Genomic DNA, 18,141 nt, shown 5'->3' with positions numbered 1-18,141 from the left:
ATACTGTGTGTGGCTAAAACAAGGATTTGAGATCAGATCACAAAGCCAGTTGCTGTTCTGGTTGTGAAAAGACTCAAAAGAACATTTAAGCAAAACTGTCATTTTATTAAGTGATTGTGTGTGTGTGTGTGTGTTTGTGTGTGTGTGTGTGTGTGTGGCTTTACTTGTGAGAGCCAAATGTCACTTATATTGTGAAATTTTATGACAAATGACTAGTAAGGACATTTAACTGGTCCTCACTAGTTAAAAAGACTTATAAATCGGTCAAAATATGTTTTTATTTGAATCTAGGTTTTTGCACGTTTCTGTGATGGTAATTTTAGATGTAGGGGTCAGGTTAGGCCATAGAAAACTTAATTTATCTGATAGGAGCTGGATGAAATATTTGAACGCTTCCAATCCACAATCTGACTTGTGATTGTCTTATGCTCTTATTCTTTTGTTCACATAATCTTTAACTGGAGTAAAATTATAGAATAAGTTAAATAAATGAAAAAAAATACTTATTTTTCTCCAAAACATGTGCCACAATTACCAGCACCCCTAGAAATTGTTAGGAGTAAAAAAATGTAACTGATCGAATTTCCATTCATTTTGTACATTGAGGTTACTTGAGTGATTACGAATACTTTAGTGGTATGCCACGACTTCCTGTTTTTTAACTGGGGTATAAATATGAGAGACAGGCCAAATTCCTATACACTTCCATTACAATAGAAAAGACCAGTATACAGCAACAATGTGCAGAAATGACACAAATCAGCAAAAGGCTAGAAGAAAATAGCAAAATTGTTGAAAATGCCTATTTTCATATATCAGTTCCACAACTGGATATGTTAAGAATCAGCATGGAAGTGGACAATCTTTATTGCCATGACACACAATAAGGACTATGGCTTGACGCGTAATAATTGCATGAATTATTTGTACTTTTGCACACAGTAAAGTCAGGTTGCCCAGAGTAAACACAGGCATGCCAATGTTTATTTAATATATGAGAAAAATACTTGTGGTTAAATTCTTCTAAATATTTTGAATGAAAAACCAAGAGGATAAATAGCCAAGAATTTTCAGCCTGTTTTGCTCATATTTACCAAGGGTACCGATAATAGTGGAGGCCACTGTGTGTTTGCAAGGAATATAACGACAGGCTGTTAAATTACTGAAAAATAAGGCACTACTATGCCTATAATAACGCCTAATTCAAAAAATATCAACACTACCACCTCACCACTAAGAAATGCCTTTGGCTTTTTACTGATGAAGTCATGAGGCAGCGCTGACAAGAGGTGCATGTGAATGTCTGTGTATGTGCAAGTGATATTTGAATATTCCTATCTAATAATTGCCTCATCGACACGGCATCCTCAATAAACCCGTCTCCGGCGTGATGACTCCGATCTTTCAAATATTCCGATCTAATAGGACTTCTGATTGTAATGTTGCCAGAATCATAATCATACACTGTTTGTTAATTGGCCAGAGGAGAACTGGCACCCCGACTGAGCCTGGTTTCTCCCAAGGTTTATTTTTCTCCATTATGCCACCAGATGGAATTTTGGTTCCTTGCCACTGCCGCCTTTGGCTTGGCTTGCTCAGTTGGGGACACTTCATTTTCAACTAAATATTCAAATACATTTTCAACTAAATTACTGATCTGCCCCCATTGTCACTATATGATAATTGAAATGAGCTGATGACATCACCGTTTTCTCCAGAGCGGCTGTACAGCCGAATCAAATTCTATTGCATTATTTTCCTGTTTAACACTGTGAAGCTGCTTTGAAACAATCGGCATTGTAAAAAGTGAAGACTTGAAAATATTCTGAAGAGTGCTTTTAGGCACAATGTGCAGCAAAGTGGTTTTATAGAATGATTACCACATAACAGAAATATTAAGGATATAAAATTTCATTCAAATGTTATTTTAAACACAACTATAAAACAGCGTTGCGTGACGGGACAACACTGGCATCTGCTCCCTCAAGCTCTGAACTGGAGAGCGCATGAGAGAAGAGTGTCGTCAGTTAAAGTGCATTAGTCTCTGCATCTGATGCAAGAATCCCAGTGTAATCTGAGTCGACCTGTTACAAATTATTGTCATCATAATCGATTATTCATTTCTGGAATCGATGCATTGAATTTTGCTATAGAATGCATTTTTACACCCCTTCTATATGTGTAAGTAGAAATGCACTCTGTGTTCATGTTGGTTTAATGAGGTTTTGAAAAACTATTGTACCATTTAAGAAAGGTTTACATTTATTGTTGTGGTGTAAGTAATACAATTTTCCTTAAACCTTGTGAGTGTACACATCTTCATTATATTCAAAAAGGTTTTTAAATGTCTAAGTATTTTTTAGAACTATCATATGTTATTGATGCATAAATATCACAAGACCTATAACATACATTAACAAAAATAATTTGGGACCATTTTGTTGACCATGTCAACTTTAATATTGCTTTAATATTTTTAAGTGTTTTGTCTTGTTGCTAGGCCAATTGTTTCACAAATTGTAATGTTTTGGTTTTTTGCAGAAGCTTTACGATAATGTACAGATAAATAAATAATGTTTACTCAAATCAATATTTTATGCTGACATGTTATTTGATTATTATTGTGTAATAAGTGAGATAATGTTCAGTCAGCCAGTCATAATATATGGATATTTCGGAGTAATATCACCCTGATGGGGATTTCTTTTTTTCGGTTACATTTTCTCATCTAGAAAAGATGCTGTAAAAAGGTTCAGACCTTCTGTCAAGAGTCAAAGGTCCAGCTACGTAAGACTAGTTAACGCTGCATTAGAATATAGGGCAGACCGGGGTTAGTTCTCTTCTCACAGCGGGAAACTTGTCAGCAGCTGCAGTAGCAGTAATTATTTTAGGTTGGGGTTGTCACGTGCATTTTATTTGCTGTAACTCATGTCCCAATTACATTTGCTGCTCAAAATAATGGTTATACATTTCTGCGGTTTAACTAATTGTTGTGTTTTAGAATCGTTTTAACATTTGGCAAAAAGCAATAATAGATATATAAAACAAATTATTGGCAGGTTGAGGGTTTAGCAATGGGAAGGTGAAATCTCAACCAACCCCTCCTGGAAAAAAAAAAACGCTTCTGAAAATAAATCTGGTGGTCTTGTTTGAATCTTATTTTAAAGACAACTTTAGACAAATGTAATGGCATATAGACACTTCTACAAACTTTTGTGAAAGAATGGGTCGCTCTCAGGAGCTCAGTGAATTCAAGCGTGGTACCGTGAGAGGTTGCCACCTGTGCAATAAGTACATTCGTGAAATTTCCTCACTATTAAATATTCCACGGTCAACTGTTAGTGGTGTTATAACAAAGTGAAAGCAATTGGGAAAAACAGCAACTCAGCCATGAAGTGGTAGGCCACATAAAATCACAGAACGGGGTCTGCAGGGTTGGGCTTGGCCCCTTAGTTCCAGTGAAAGGAAAGCTTAATGCTTCAGCATACCAAGACATTTTGGACAATTTCAAGCTACCAACTTTATGGGAACAGTTTGGGGATGGCCCCTTCATGTTCCAACATGACTTCGCACCAGTGCACAAAGCAAGGTCCATAAAGACACGGATGAGCGAGTTTGGTGTGGAGGAACTTGACTGGCCTGCACAGAGTCCTGACCTCAACCCGATAGAACACCTTTGGGATGAATTAGAGCGGAGACTGCGAGCCAGGACTTCTCGTCCAACATCAGTGCCTGACCTCACAAATGTGATTCTAGAAGAATGGTCAAAATTTCCCATAAATGACATTATAAAATACAAAATACACTCCTAAACCTTGTGGAAAGCCTTCCCGGAAGAGTTGAAGCTGTTATAGCTGCAAAAGGTGGGGCAACTTCATATTAAACCCTACGGATTAAGAATGGGATGTCATTAAAGTTAATGTGCTTGTAAAGGCAGGCGTCCCAAAACTTTTGGCAATATAGTTTATGTTGACATTGCAGCACACACCATATGCTTCAGAGTATGAAACTTTTTACAAGCTAGAGATGGTCATTTAGTAACTAGACTCAGTTTCCTACAGCTCAAACAGTAGAGCGTGGCACTAGCAATGTTAAGGGTTAAATTCCAGGCAAATCAAAAACTGATCAAATGTAAATGTGTACCTTGAATGCAACATAAGTCACTTTGGATAAAAGGCAAATGCAAATGCGTAAATGTAAATGTAAACTCACCACATACCACTCTTTTTACAGTAACAGAATCAATGTAGTACCTGTGCACTGTGTAACTGACACATGACTGCTTTGTGCTTTCCAAAGCAACTTAATTTACTCCCAGTCAAAAATGAATGTGTATGAGTCCGAACACATTACACTTGTGAGTGGTCAATAGACCCACTGACCTCCTGGGCTCTGTTTGTCAGTTGTGAGTACACAGAGGAGAAAAGCTCTCTTGTGAGTTTCCGCTGGGTCTCTTCTGGTCAAACTCGACTCTTTCCATTCCAACCCCTCTCACCACAACCTCCTCTATTCCTGCATTTAGTTTAGGTGGAGTCACAGCCAAGGCTTTGCAAACTCATGAATGTGCAGTTGTTCATGTGTTCTGTGTGTTCTACGAGTGTTTTCTATGAAGTGTGCATGTGTGTCTGTGAACAGGACTTACTGTCTGGCGCAGCATTGCCATTGGGCAGCGATCCTAGATCAACAACCAGGCCGTCCAGACAGACGTTGAGCTCACCTCCTGCTACAACTGAGCCTTTGTTCTCGGTCTGTAGAACCAGACTGAGCTGAACATTCTCCACTGCCAGTCAAAGAGAAAGAGAGAGAGGGCTACTAGATACATTTGTTTTTTCATTTTTATGAAACCTAAATTTCATTTACATTCATGACATTTTATTTGACCGATTCATTGTTTTGGCAAAACACTCACTGGCTCATATTTTGTGTTTTGAAATAGGAGGGAAGAAGTGAAACTGGTTTAAAAGGGGAGTGCTCTGCTGTTCATTGAGATTTCATTCTATCCCACATTAGTCTCACATATCTTTGATTTATAGAAATAATTTATTTCTGACACTGTGATATGTAGAACGTGTCCTAACATAACTGATGGCAGAACCTTATATAACAGCAAATATATAAACAGTATAGTCAGTAAAAGAACTGATCAAAATTAAAACTCTGTCATCATTTACCCTCATGTCATCCTAAACTTGTACAAATTTCTTCTGTGCAACAATAAAGGAGATCTTTGAAGAATATCCTGTCTTGTAAACGTAGTAAATATCACTTGTGATAGTCTTGATAAATCATAGCATGGGCTGCTTCTCTGCACGTTTGACAGAAACTGTGGATCTACGTATTATCGTTTTTTGCAAACCCAGCTGTCTTCCACCAGAAAGACAAAAGTTCAAGATTTTTTTTCTAAACAATGTGAAGCACACAGCTGACTCAGAAACAACAATACCACCAAAAAAAATAGGACTAACATTGTGGAGTGACTCTGCTGAAAGTCAAACCTCAAATGTTCAGGAAAAACACTGCACTGAGCTGAAAGGAATTCATGCAGACCTATTCAAAATCTTTTGGCCAGTAGTGTCAAAAAAATCATAAATGCAAAAGTATTAATTACAGGGCTCAGTTGGGGACACTTAATATTCAACAATATTATTGATCACTGAACTGACTTCAGCCGAAATACATAACTTTCCTGTTAACACTGTAAAGGTGCTTTGAAATAATCTATATTGTATAAAGCGCTATATAAATAAAGGTGACTTCACAGATTTATTTTTAAAAATCAGAGACATTCTAGCTTTATATTTTAAACTGTAAAAATAAGACTTTTTAATGTCAGTTACAGGGAGTTATTGACAGGTCTGGGGTGATCAGCATTGCTTTTAACCTTAATATTAGGGCTGAGAAAAAAATACTTGAGTTATATTAATATTTACTATTTAAAAGTTTAAACTGTTTAAAATAATTACCACAATTAATGCAGAATTTGTTGGCTTTCAACTATAATGTTGAATGGCTATAATTTCAAACTTTATCCCCAGAAATTTAAAAAAAAATCTGTTAAAGGGTTACTTCACCCAAAAATTAAAATTACCCCATAATTTACTCACCCTCAAGCCACCCTAGGTGTACATGTCCTGGCATAGTCATTTTTGAAGTCCATAAAAGTGCATCTATCCATCATACAACTGCTCCACACAGCTCCGGGGGGGTAATAAAGGCCTTCTGAAGCAAAGTGGCCTGTTTGTGTAAGAAAAATATCCATATTTTGTAGACTTTATAGACTAAAATGACTAGCTTCCGGCAGTCAGCGGTACGCAAGTCAACTTTACGAAGAAAGAGTAACCCCTGACGCGATGTATAGAAGCATCACAAGCTTTGACGCCTCTCGTGGATGGGCAACAAACCCAAGCCCTGTTCTCTTATTTTAAAATCCTTCGCCATTTCTCTTTAAAAATTCCATATGCATGCGTCAAGGGTCAGGGGTTACTCTTTCACCGTAACTTTTTACTCTTTCACTTGCGTACCGCTGGCTCCCGGAAGCTAGTTATTTTAGTCTATAAAGTTTTAAATATGGATATTTTTCTTACACAAACACGCCACTTCGCTTCAGAAGGCCTTTATTAACTCCCCGGAGCTGTGTGGAGCAGTTATATGATGGATAGATGCACTTTTATGGACTTCAAAAATGACCCAACAATTCACCGTCATTATAAAGCTTGGAAGAGCCAGGACATTTTTAATATAACTCCGATTTTATTACACCTAGGATGACTTGAGTGTGAGTAAATCATGGGCTAATTTTCATTTTTGGGTGAACTATCCCTTTAAATAAAAGCATCAGTCTTGTTATTAGTAATCCTGGCCTTCATTCATAATACTTAGTGAAAAAAGATGGCATTAAATAAATATTTAAAATACTGTCTTTGTTGTTTCCACATATTTATCATGATTTTGTATTGTAAAGACAACTTACTCTTGCCATCATGTGTTCGTAGAGTGTCCAGTAAGTCAATGGTAGCACTGCCCAAAAGTTCCTTCCTCAAAGTGTGACAACTCCACAACTTCAGATCCAAACGACTCTGAGGAGTCACGTTTCTGTAAAAATAAATAAATAAATAAATGAATAAATACCAGGGCTCAGCATGAAGCCTTTTCATGTGCTTGTCCTTCGGACAAGTAAATTGATCATTCACTTGTCCCAGTAAAAATTAGCTTGTCCAGAAAAAAACGATTTTGTGTGTTTTGAATTTTTACCGCAGTATGTTACAGAGTTTCTTTGAGCAGCGCTCATTTGTTTTCATTTCTCCTCATGAGGCTGCATGAGCCTCAACAGCACAACCTTGTTACCATCTGTACATTATTTATAATATTATTCACCATCAATTGCCACTTGCACAACATAAATGCAGAATCACTCTCGTGTTTTGGTGATTCCCTAGTTATTTTTTGTTATTGACGTTTTAATCGGGTTAATTGTCCGGTCGGGCAAGTAAAATTATTTTTAACTTGCCCGTTAAAAAACCCACTTGTCCCGGACAAGTATTTATATATTAGGGGTGTAACGGTTCTCTGTAAAAAATCGAACCGTACCGTTCTCCACCCACGGTTCGGGATGCACTTGCACATTTATAATATGGTTTGTTGAAAATAACAACGGTTAAGACAGACAGACTTCCCAATACATTACAACAGTGATGATCAAAAAGCTTGGACAAAACAGTCACTCTTATATGCAAGTCCCATCTGCTCGATCATGATTCATGATGATTACGCCGTCATCAGCCGGGTGTTGACAGCGGCGAGCACAGGTGACACCTGAACAGCACACGTTGTGTTTAAACTAAACTCATTTAAGCCTTGCCAATTTAGACATTCAAGAGCAATAACTTTTGTAACTACAATAATGATTAATCTTTATTTAAAGGTCCTGTTCTTCGTGATCCCATTTTTCAAACTTTAGTTAGTGTGTAATGTTGCTGTTAGAGCACAAATAATACCTGTAAAATTATAAAGCTCAAAGTTCAATGCCAAGCGAGATATTTTATTTAACAGAAGTTCCCTTTCAAAGCCTACAGCGAAAGGCCGGTTTGGACTACATCCCTGTACATCCTGCTTTAATTACGTCAGTAGAGCAGTTTGTCGACTAACCTCCGCCCACAAGAATACGCAAAAAAGGGGGCGTGGTCTTGTTGCTCCCGCGTGGAGAAGAGGAATTGTTGCGTTTGTATAGTGTTTGTCGCCATGTCGTCGAGACGCTGTTATTTTCATCCCGGAGTCAAGTCACCTTTGTTTGGCTTTCCCAGGGACGCTGTACTTAGAGATCATTGAGCGCATGCATCCCCGTTATGGTAAGAGGCGTGACCTTTCCGGTAACGTGCGCTCTGCGTGCGCTAAGCTGCTGTCGAATCACAACACGGGAACCGCTGGCACAATCAGAACTCGTTACTCGTTCTGAAGGAGGGACTTCATAGAACAGGGAAATCTTTCAAGCCGTTTTGAGGACAGTGAAAACAGTGGTATACAGATAAGTAAATTGTGTGAAAAATACTGTGTTTTTTTACACGTGAAACATGAACACATGTTATATTGCACACTGTAAACACAATCAAAGCTTCAAAAAAACGCGAAAAACGGGACCTTTAATTCATACAGTGAAGATGATAATATACAATGTAACTTCAATAATGATTAATCTTTATTTAATTCATACAGTGAAGATGATAATATACAATGTAATTTTATATTTGATTACTTTATTTAAATTTCTGTACCTGAAAACTACTGTTAGATACCTGAAAAACTTGAAAAGCACTGTTTATTTTATATGCATCTTTGCTCTACTGTATGTATTTGTGCTGTTGCTTGTAGTCTTTGATTATTTGTTCTTGTTTTGTTTTTGTTTTATTTGACAAATATCCAAATACACCCTGAACACTCTGGGTTACAATAGCATATACCGAAACCGGGACCCTAAAACCGTGATGAGATCCAAAGCGTGTGTAATCTGAACCATTGCACCCCTAAGTATATAGAGTCAGACTGGTAACCCAAATGTAGGATTCTCAATACCGGCAGGAAATGACTGAGCTGCCCTTGAACAAAGCACTTAACCCCCAATTATTCCCACAGAAAAAATGGCTGTGTGTGTTACTCACTACTCTTAATGTATGTGCAGACAGTGCATTGTGCACCAACTTGGAAAGGTTAAATGCAGAGGACAAATTCTGAGTATGGGTTACCATACTTGGTCTTTACATGTCACTTAAGTTAATAATTGAATATAGTTCATAAATGAACCTTTAGTATGGCTAAACACGGCCCCTTAAAACTGTAAGAGCTTTTTTGAAAAGATTTTAAGAGATGTAAATACAAATAAACCGAAAGGAAGACAGCCATCACAGAAAAGAGGATTTCTTTACTTTACTGATTACAGCAATTAAATGGTCTTAAGTAATTATTTGTTATTTAAAAAAAATGTATACTTAAATGAGAAATGAAAAAAGTAACCAATAAATAAACTCAGTCAAGTGAGGCCTTACAGGGTGAGGTCTTCATTCCACTGCAGCTCAAGGTGTCCGGTGCGTTTGCCTGTTTTCTTCGTTTCACTGGTCAGGCCATCAGCGGTCACTTCCACAAATGAACTCAGACGAGAGTGACGACTGGGGAGCTTAGGAGACTGAGGCTTAGCGGACACCACTGTCAAATGAGCAGAACAGAACAGAACTTGAATAGAAGGCTTGCAGAATTTCAATGAGAAAGAGCACACTTCAGTTCTAAACTACTGTGAACCAAATCATTACAGAGCCATAAATCTCATATCATATTCACTGTTATTAAACTTACAACATACCAGAAATAACAGAGTAAGTAACATATCCAGGGTTGGCCCTGGCATTTTGGGGGCCCTAAGAAAATTTTCAAAATAGGTCCCGTGTACGGTTTCACCTAACCACTCCCATGCCCCAAAGTACACAACGTATACGTCCTACACTGACACCTTATTGTACAGTGTACTTAGAATATTTATCTTTAAAGATACTAGAAAAATAATAAACTAATGATAAATAATTTTAAAAATTGTAGCGTGAACTACCAATGTAAATACAATAGAACAATAAACAATAATAAAAAAGTATAAAGTAAACAAATATTTCAAACAGATTAGAGTGTGAAAGTACACAACTATAAAGAACAATAATAAAGAATAAGATTATTTTCAACCAATATATAGACCTTTTCTGTGCTGGCATGTTTTAGCCCAGATTGATATGTATACATGTATGTGTGTAAACAAAAGTTTGGAAAAAAATTATTATTGGAATTATTTGGTGTTAGCAAATACACCATAGCAAATACAAAAATCTAAATGGCTGTTTGAAAACATTTTAAATACTGCTTAAATCCTTTCCTCTGTGTGACATGCAGGTGTCAGATATAGAAAGTTGCATTGTGTACAGGGGTGTGATAGGGAGCAGAGCGGTCACAAGGAGATCACACCAATGTGTAAAAAACGGGTCAATGTTGGCATCCAAAACATTTTTTATTACAAGCAGATGTGCAAATAAATATGGTTAAGAGAAATAAAACGCGTTATCAATAAGACAGTCTAAATAAATGGAACTATTATGTACTAAAAGTGTACAAATTTAACTCTTGTTCTTAATCATCTTGTGTATCTATTTATTAATCATATGGTGAGGCAATAGTTAATTAAAAATGGTATGCTCTAATTATCAAGTGGGAAAGTTTTTGTATTTAAAGGGATAGTTCACCCAAAAATGAAAATTATCCCATGAATTGCTCACTCTCAATTCATCCTACACTGTGTGCAGAATTATTAGGCATGTTGGTTTTCTGATCATATTTTTTTTTTCAGGCACATTTGACCAATTCCAAACCACAGTAATCCTAATAACTACTATTCATTTGGTATTTAATAATGTATAAGAGATATATAATTGCTCATGAAGGCTGGAAATGAAAAACACCTTATATTCAGGTGTGCAGAATTATTAGGCATGTTTTCTTTTACAGATAAATTGAGCCAAAAAAGAGATTTAACTCTGAAAAGTCAAAAAGTATTAAATGCCCATGAGAAGGATGCAATACTAATGCAATACTAGACATTGCAGTTAAGGCATGACCATTGGACAGTGAAATGCTCGTTGGGTCAGCAGGGTCAGACAAAAACATGTGGCGGAGAAAAGACACCTGTTAACTGCAAAAGAATTAAGAATTAAGGTGAAGAATTAAGTGTGAAACCATCAGGAACCCTTTAGTCTCCAGCGCCACCATTTTCCAGAGCTGCAACCTACCTGGAGTTTCCAGAAGTGCAAGGTGTCAGGATCTCAGAGACTTCAGTTAGGTAAAGAATCCTAAAAAATGACCCCCACTAGATAAGAATCATAAGCTGAAGTGTTGTAAAATACATGAAGAAGGTTTTTTTATAGACTTTATGGACAGATAAAGTCTATAAAAAACAGTCTTCATGTATTTTACAACACTTCAGCTTGTGATTCTTATCTAGTGGGGGTCATATTTTAGGATTCTTTACCTAATTTGGCAGTACGTTTTGGGAGTTCATTTTAGTCCATCCTGAAGTCCGTTTTGCAGAGATGGACTAAAATGAACTCCCAAAACGTACTGCTAGATTCTGGAAGATGAATTCTTCAAACAGTGATGCACTAGTGATTTCTCTAGTGAGCTAACAGCTGTGAACACTGAATGACTGCCCGAGGTAACGTAAATGTGATGCTACGTGACATTGTTTACAAGCTGTTTTATTTCTTTCCACGGTTGAAACACTGATTGAGCGATTACACGACATATGATACGTTTCAGTCAATTGCAATGTATCCTCAACATACCTTAAGATATTAATTCATTTTTATTCTTTAGGTAGAGATGATGGCGTTCACAGACGATCGCGTTCACCCGGCATTTATCGTATGAATTTAGTGATAACATGGACTGAATACTTAAAGGGTTAGTTAACCCAAAAATGAAAATTCTGTCATTAATTACTTACCCTCATGTCGTTCGACACCCGTCAGACCTCCGTTCATCTTCAGAACACAAATGAAGATATTTTAGTTGAAATCTGATGGCTCTGAAAGGCCTCCATTGGCTCAATGGCACGGTTCACTCTCAAGACCCTTAAAAGCTACTAAAGACGTCGTTACAAAGTCCATCTCACTACAGTGGTTCTAAAATAACTTTATGAATCGGCGAGAATAGTTTTTGTGTGCAAAAAAACCCTAAATAACGACTTATATAATGATGACGATTTCAAAACACGGCATCATGAAGCTTCGAAGCGTTATGAATCAGTGAGTCGAATCATGATTCGGATCGCGTGTCAAACCGCAAAACTGCTGAAATTTGGCGATCCAAACTGCTCATTCGACTCACTGATTCATAACGCTTCGAAGCTTCATGATGCCGTGTTTTGAAATCGTCATCACTATGCAAGTCGTTATTTAGGGTTTTTTTGCACACAAAAAACTATTCTCGCCGATTCATAAAGTTATTTTAGAACCACTGTAGTGAGATGGACTTTGTAACGACGTCTTTAGTACCTTTTAAGGGTCTTGAGAGTGAACCGTGCTATTGTGCCAATGGAGGCCTTTCAGAGCCATCAGATTTCAACTAAAATATCTTCATTTCTGTTCCGAAGACGAACGGAGGTCTGACGGGTGTCGAACGACATGAGGGTCAGTAATTAATGACAGGATTTTCTTTTTTGGGTGAACTAACCCTTTAATATGTTCGTGTGGGAACTCGGATTGAAGTGTGTTCCGCGTTTAAAACAAGCTGACTGTTAACTGTTAAAGATTGCATTCGAAAGCGTTCGGTACACACGTGCACCGTACCGAAAGCCCTGTACCGAAATGGTTCGATATGAATACGTGTACTGTTACAACCCTAATAGGAACAGTAAGAACACATGATGGAAAACAACTTCAAGGTCCTTCCATCACAAGGAGTAATTGAATAACCACCGGTTTTCTGCTGTTTCATAAACACCACCTACTGTCAGAGTGTGAATGTACATTTTCATTCACCTAACATCTGAACAATTCAGACAAAAGGCGTCTAGAATTATTCACTGAATCTGTGCCAAAAAGCCCACAATACGCATCCTGAGCACATTCATTGCCACAATATACTGTAAGATGACACTGTTGTTTCAATAGCACAGCATCTTCAAATAACAGCATTCCTGAAACGCTGAATTGAACCGATAAGATATGAGCAGCAACCACTATTTCAACAAATGTAAATCTTATCCAAATTCAACATTTAGACCACCCTTATCTTGCTCCTTTCTTTCGCTTGGAAGAGCCAGGACATTTTTTGTTTATAACTCCAATTGTATTCGTCTGAAAGAAGAATGTCATATACACCTAGGATTGCTTTAGGGTGAGCAAATCATGGGGTAATTTTAATATTTTGGGTGAACTATCCCTTTAAAGAAGATCCATGTTTCTCAGTTTCATTCACGGTGAAAACATGAATGTGCATTGTTTAGTGGAAGATTGCTGCCATCTATTGGAAAACAAGCACGTTTGCTAGTTCTCAATGAATAGTTTGTGCATGAATGCTAGATGCAATTACTCTTGCTGTTTGTGTTTAGGCTGTAATGTGGCGCAGGTGCTATTTTTGTATAGTTTAACCATCATCAGCCTCTTTTTTTATATCATGAACACAATGACGGGGTGGAATGGGCTGTGATAATCAATTTATCAATCAAAACTATATTAAAGGGGATGTCTAATGCTATTTCATGCATTCTGACTTCTTTACACTGTTAAAGACGTGGATTCTCATGCTAAACATGGACAACATTTTTAAAAACTAGTTTTGATGTGTGACAGTATTTCTGTGCCAAATACACTCCTTCAGGATTTTCTGAAAGTTTTTTTGAGTATGGCCCTGTATGACATCATAAAGGGTGGAATTCCTTTTATGGGCACTTCTCCCGGATGAGCCCACACACAGAAGCCGTCGTCACTGAAGAAGTGTGTTTTTGGTTGAGAGGGAAAGACAACTTTCTTCAGCTTCCCAAATAACCCAGTGTTAAGGCAACAGTGGATGCAGTTTGTTTATCCGGAGCAGCAACGGAGTTTTGCACGCGTGTTTGTTTGTTCCCGGTCATGAGTCAAAATTGCAGGCGGTGAGTGAAACTGCAGTGTGTGTGTGTGTGTGTTCAGCTTTTTTTGGAAAGAATTGGTACAGCGTATCTGTCTTTTATAAATATAATAAAACTACAGACTCTTCAGAGATATGAAGGATGCAATACTACTCTCTGTACTCAAGATTAACATGAGATTGGTAGAGACTATGTGTGATGTACACCTTTAAAGCTACACTATGTAACTTTTCCGTCCACTAGAGGTCGCCTGTTCAAAACAAAGGCGTAGTTTGATGACGCCACGTTTAGGGCTGAACGATTAATTGCATTTGCGATAATATCGCGATATGCTATAACGCGATTTCCTAACCGCAAAGGCTGCGATTACAGTCTGGTCACGTGACACGCGAGAGTAAAGTCTGCATAAGAAGCATCAACTTGGCACGTTACACATATCATATGCCTGGCCTAAAAGAAAAAAAAACTATTTGTGTTTGATCTATCTAATATGGTGTTGTTCATATAGGCTACTATCATCTCTCCAATGATTCTGGATCGATTCTGAGCTTAGATTTTAACTGCAGGTGCGCGGTGGCGCTGCGTGTGTTTTAGAAACACCCGTATTCTGATTGCTTCCATTATATCTCTCTCTCACACACACACACACACACACACACACACAATCACGCACAAACCATAAAATAATATTTCATAACGTTCGGAAAGGTTGACGGCGCGAATTGCAATGAAATTCGCAGGCTTCTTTGCACAGGATAAGCGCTGTGAGAAACTGATGTCACGATGTGTTCTCGCCCGCCGGTATTTTCCTTACAAATGCTCAACGAAGGCTTCATTCATGTCGTTAGAAACTCACTGACAGCAGGTTTTCCATTTCAAATGCTCACGCGGCGCATTGTGAAGAGTGCTTGCGAGCACGCGTCTGTGCGCGTCTCAAAATGCTTTTATGACGCAAAATTAATGTTAACACCATCAGTAATGTCTTAATGAATTAAACAGACAGGGCAAAAACATCTTATATTTCAAAAGAGATCTGCGCATTAGTGTGAATGCAGGTCTCCCGCTGTCTATGATGTCATCATTAATAATCAAACAACAGTAAAGCTGAGAAAGAGAAAAATCACTCACAGTTCAGACACTCTTAAATACTGAAAGCACTCTTTGTTCATTGCTTGTAATATGTTTTTTTGTTTCTCTTTATGATTTACTACTTTATGTTTTGCAGCTATATTAGTTTATATATTTAAAATTATTAACATGCAATTGTTTTAATTAAAATGTTATAATGTGTAGTTATTTTAAAAAGCTTATAATTACATATATCACAATAAAAAACATATTAATTATTAATATTAATCTTATTATTTTATTAAAAACTTAAAAAGGAAAAAGTTCAAGAATTGTTTTGGAATCGGATCGTGACTCCCAGAATCGGAATCGGATTGTGAGGTACCAATTAAAGATTTCCACCATTACAATAATGTATTGTTGAATAATACAGAAGATAATGAGTTTAAAAAATAATCGCATATTAAATCGCAATCGCAATATTGGTTAAAAAAAAAAAAAATCGCAATTAGATTTTTTTCCAAAATCGTTTAGCCCTAGCCACGTTTGAGCGCAGAATCTTGGGACTTCACCTCACAGCCGGTGGAAAACAGTCAGGATAGGACTCGGGCAGAAATCATGTTCATGTATGCGATTATTAACATCACTGTAGTCTGAAGCAGAGCATGACCGAGTGTTGTGGAGCTGAGCAAGGCCGCAGGAGCGATTGAAGAGCGGGACTGTTATTATGGCATAGTCGCCGGCGGGACTTTTATTATGACACGGTTGCCGGCGCCACTTCCTCTTTTCCAGTCATGAGTATATGAGGTAACGCAACTCTGTTTATCGTATTAGATATATCTGAGTGTGTTGAAAAGGAAGTTATGACGTTCGCTCGGCGGCTGCTGTGACACTTGTTCACACTGCAGTGAGTGTAAAGTGTTTCACTGAATAAAACCGGAAACCGAGGGTGACGCAGATATGACGCAATCGACAGGCGACTCCCTCACACGCATAGCCCACACGTCCCGGTTCCTCGGTTAAAATAGCAATTTCTCACGATTTACAAATGGTTGGAAACATTTGGGATATTCTAAGTACTCAACTGAACAAAATATATAACACTGGCCTAGTGGTTTCTGGATATTTTGCTGCAAAAATCCTACATAGTTCACCTTTAAAGACTCTGTCAAATTTTAAAAACAATCAACATATAAAACAAAAAATAATAAAAAACAAAATACATCAATGTGTAACAAAAATATTTGTTTCCACAGCTTAGACTGATAACGTGTAGCGCTAAACCTTGATACAAGGGGCACCAGGTAAAATCTTGCCTAGGGCAGCAAATTGGCCAGAGCCCTGTGCCCATGTATTAGGTAGGGCCGGCTCTGATAACATCACAATAATAAATTCAACATGCTTCATGCTTCTTTTATTATATGACTTTTCTCGAGAGCAGTTAACGTTTATGAAAATTCCAGGCAGCGTACAAGACATATTCCTGCTTAGAGACAGATTTATATGAATAATTAATAAGTGGCAATGACTATGATTCCAAGGTGACAAAAGCAATTATAATTTTGATGCCTGTAAAGAATTTTCTGTCAAACAGGAAATGGAAGTAAATGTGTCCTGACATGAACGCTCATAGTTGAGTTATAAAGTTATTATTCAGCACACATCACCCTCTAGAGGACACCCCGCAAAGTGCAAAAACACACGAAGCTCTGATGCTGCAAGTTGATGCGTCATATGAGCTGATAAATCACATCAAAATTATCAGTTTCAGATCAATCAATCACAGTGCTGATAGATGGGGCTGGATTTAAAAAAAAAAAACATATTTTCTTACCTTTCAAGGTCAACTGTGATTTCTCTGTGGCCTGAACGTTGGCAAACTGAGACACACTGGCAGCTGCCATCATCACATCACATCACATCACAGCCCTGAAACACACACACACACACACACACATAACCATCTTCATCATCATCATCATTCATATTCACTCAGCTACTGTACATTATAATCAGAGGATAATAAACCAATGACGTGTGCGTTTCCTGAGAGCTTCATCTATCATTAAAACTCACAGTGATCATCTGAAGCACCTCACACACACACACACACACATTACAGTTTAATACAGGAAGATTTTACATAAACTGTGTAAACGTTAAAAAAACGTCAACAGTAAAGGCAGATTAAATTATTTATATAACAGTGTCATGATAAAATGAGTGAATATCCGAGTCTGACACACTCAAAGGTCAGTAACTGATTTTGATGATCAGACACAAACAAACAGAAATCATATAACGTTAACTATTACAAAGGTGCGGTATACAGCAGGCTCGGCTGATTATAACCACATTTATTTTCGCCTCCAAGTTAGACATCAGAAAGACTTAACCGAATATCCTTTCTGCAGCAAATAAAGATGTATAATCATTTATAAATTGAAGTTTAATGCGATAGTGACGCTGTTTGACTAGCTGGACATCATTTATAGAGAAAAGTCACAATGTACTTGAAATCGTCAAGAACGAATATTAAAGGGGGCGAGTTTATGTGTAATTTAAACGTTTGCTGTTAACAATAACACACAAATAAATGTTTTGATCCCTACCTTTTATCTGCTGTGAGACTGTGAATCGCTAACTGTCATTTCCGCTTTAATGTCATGGTCATGTGACTCACAGACGAGCGCCGCGGTGCATCATGGGTCCGGTTACTCCATAGCATCAATGTGGCAGGGGTGCGTTTTCTGCTAAATTAAATAAAGTAAATTTCTGTAAAATGTTCAAGATTTTACCAAACCAGGTTCATATATGTTCATAGATTTTTGATCAAATGTTTACAAATTGTATTTGTGGCATACACGGCTGTTCAACTGTGACCCTGGACCACAAAAGCAGTCATAAGGGTCAACTTTTTTTTA

The 18,141-nt window shown here is 37.4% G+C and overlaps 1 protein-coding gene across 2 annotated transcripts in view; it reads right to left on the bottom strand.

Annotated features, from left to right (window-relative positions):
• Window positions 1–17,898, bottom strand: part of wwp2 (WW domain containing E3 ubiquitin protein ligase 2) — an 83,543-nt gene extending 65,645 nt beyond the window's left edge. For both annotated transcript variants that reach the window (XM_079809681.1, XM_079809682.1), the window contains exons 1-5: window positions 17,830–17,898; window positions 17,052–17,146; window positions 9,537–9,693; window positions 6,971–7,092; window positions 4,643–4,780 (exon numbers count right to left, since the gene is read on the bottom strand). In XM_079809681.1, the coding sequence (XP_079665807.1) occupies window positions 4,643–4,780; window positions 6,971–7,092; window positions 9,537–9,693; window positions 17,052–17,124 (490 nt within the window). In that variant the 5' untranslated portion in view covers window positions 17,125–17,146; window positions 17,830–17,898. The remainder of the gene's footprint in view (window positions 1–4,642; window positions 4,781–6,970; window positions 7,093–9,536; window positions 9,694–17,051; window positions 17,147–17,829) is intronic.
• Window positions 17,899–18,141: the final 243 nt, after the last annotated feature.

Source organism: Gobio gobio, assembly GCF_949357685.1.
Source record: "Gobio gobio genome assembly, chromosome: 25".
In the NCBI taxonomy this organism is placed as follows: domain Eukaryota; kingdom Metazoa; phylum Chordata; class Actinopteri; order Cypriniformes; family Gobionidae; genus Gobio; species Gobio gobio.
The sequence above is the reverse complement of the archived record's forward strand: the minus strand, read 5'-3'. Positions and strand labels throughout refer to the sequence as shown.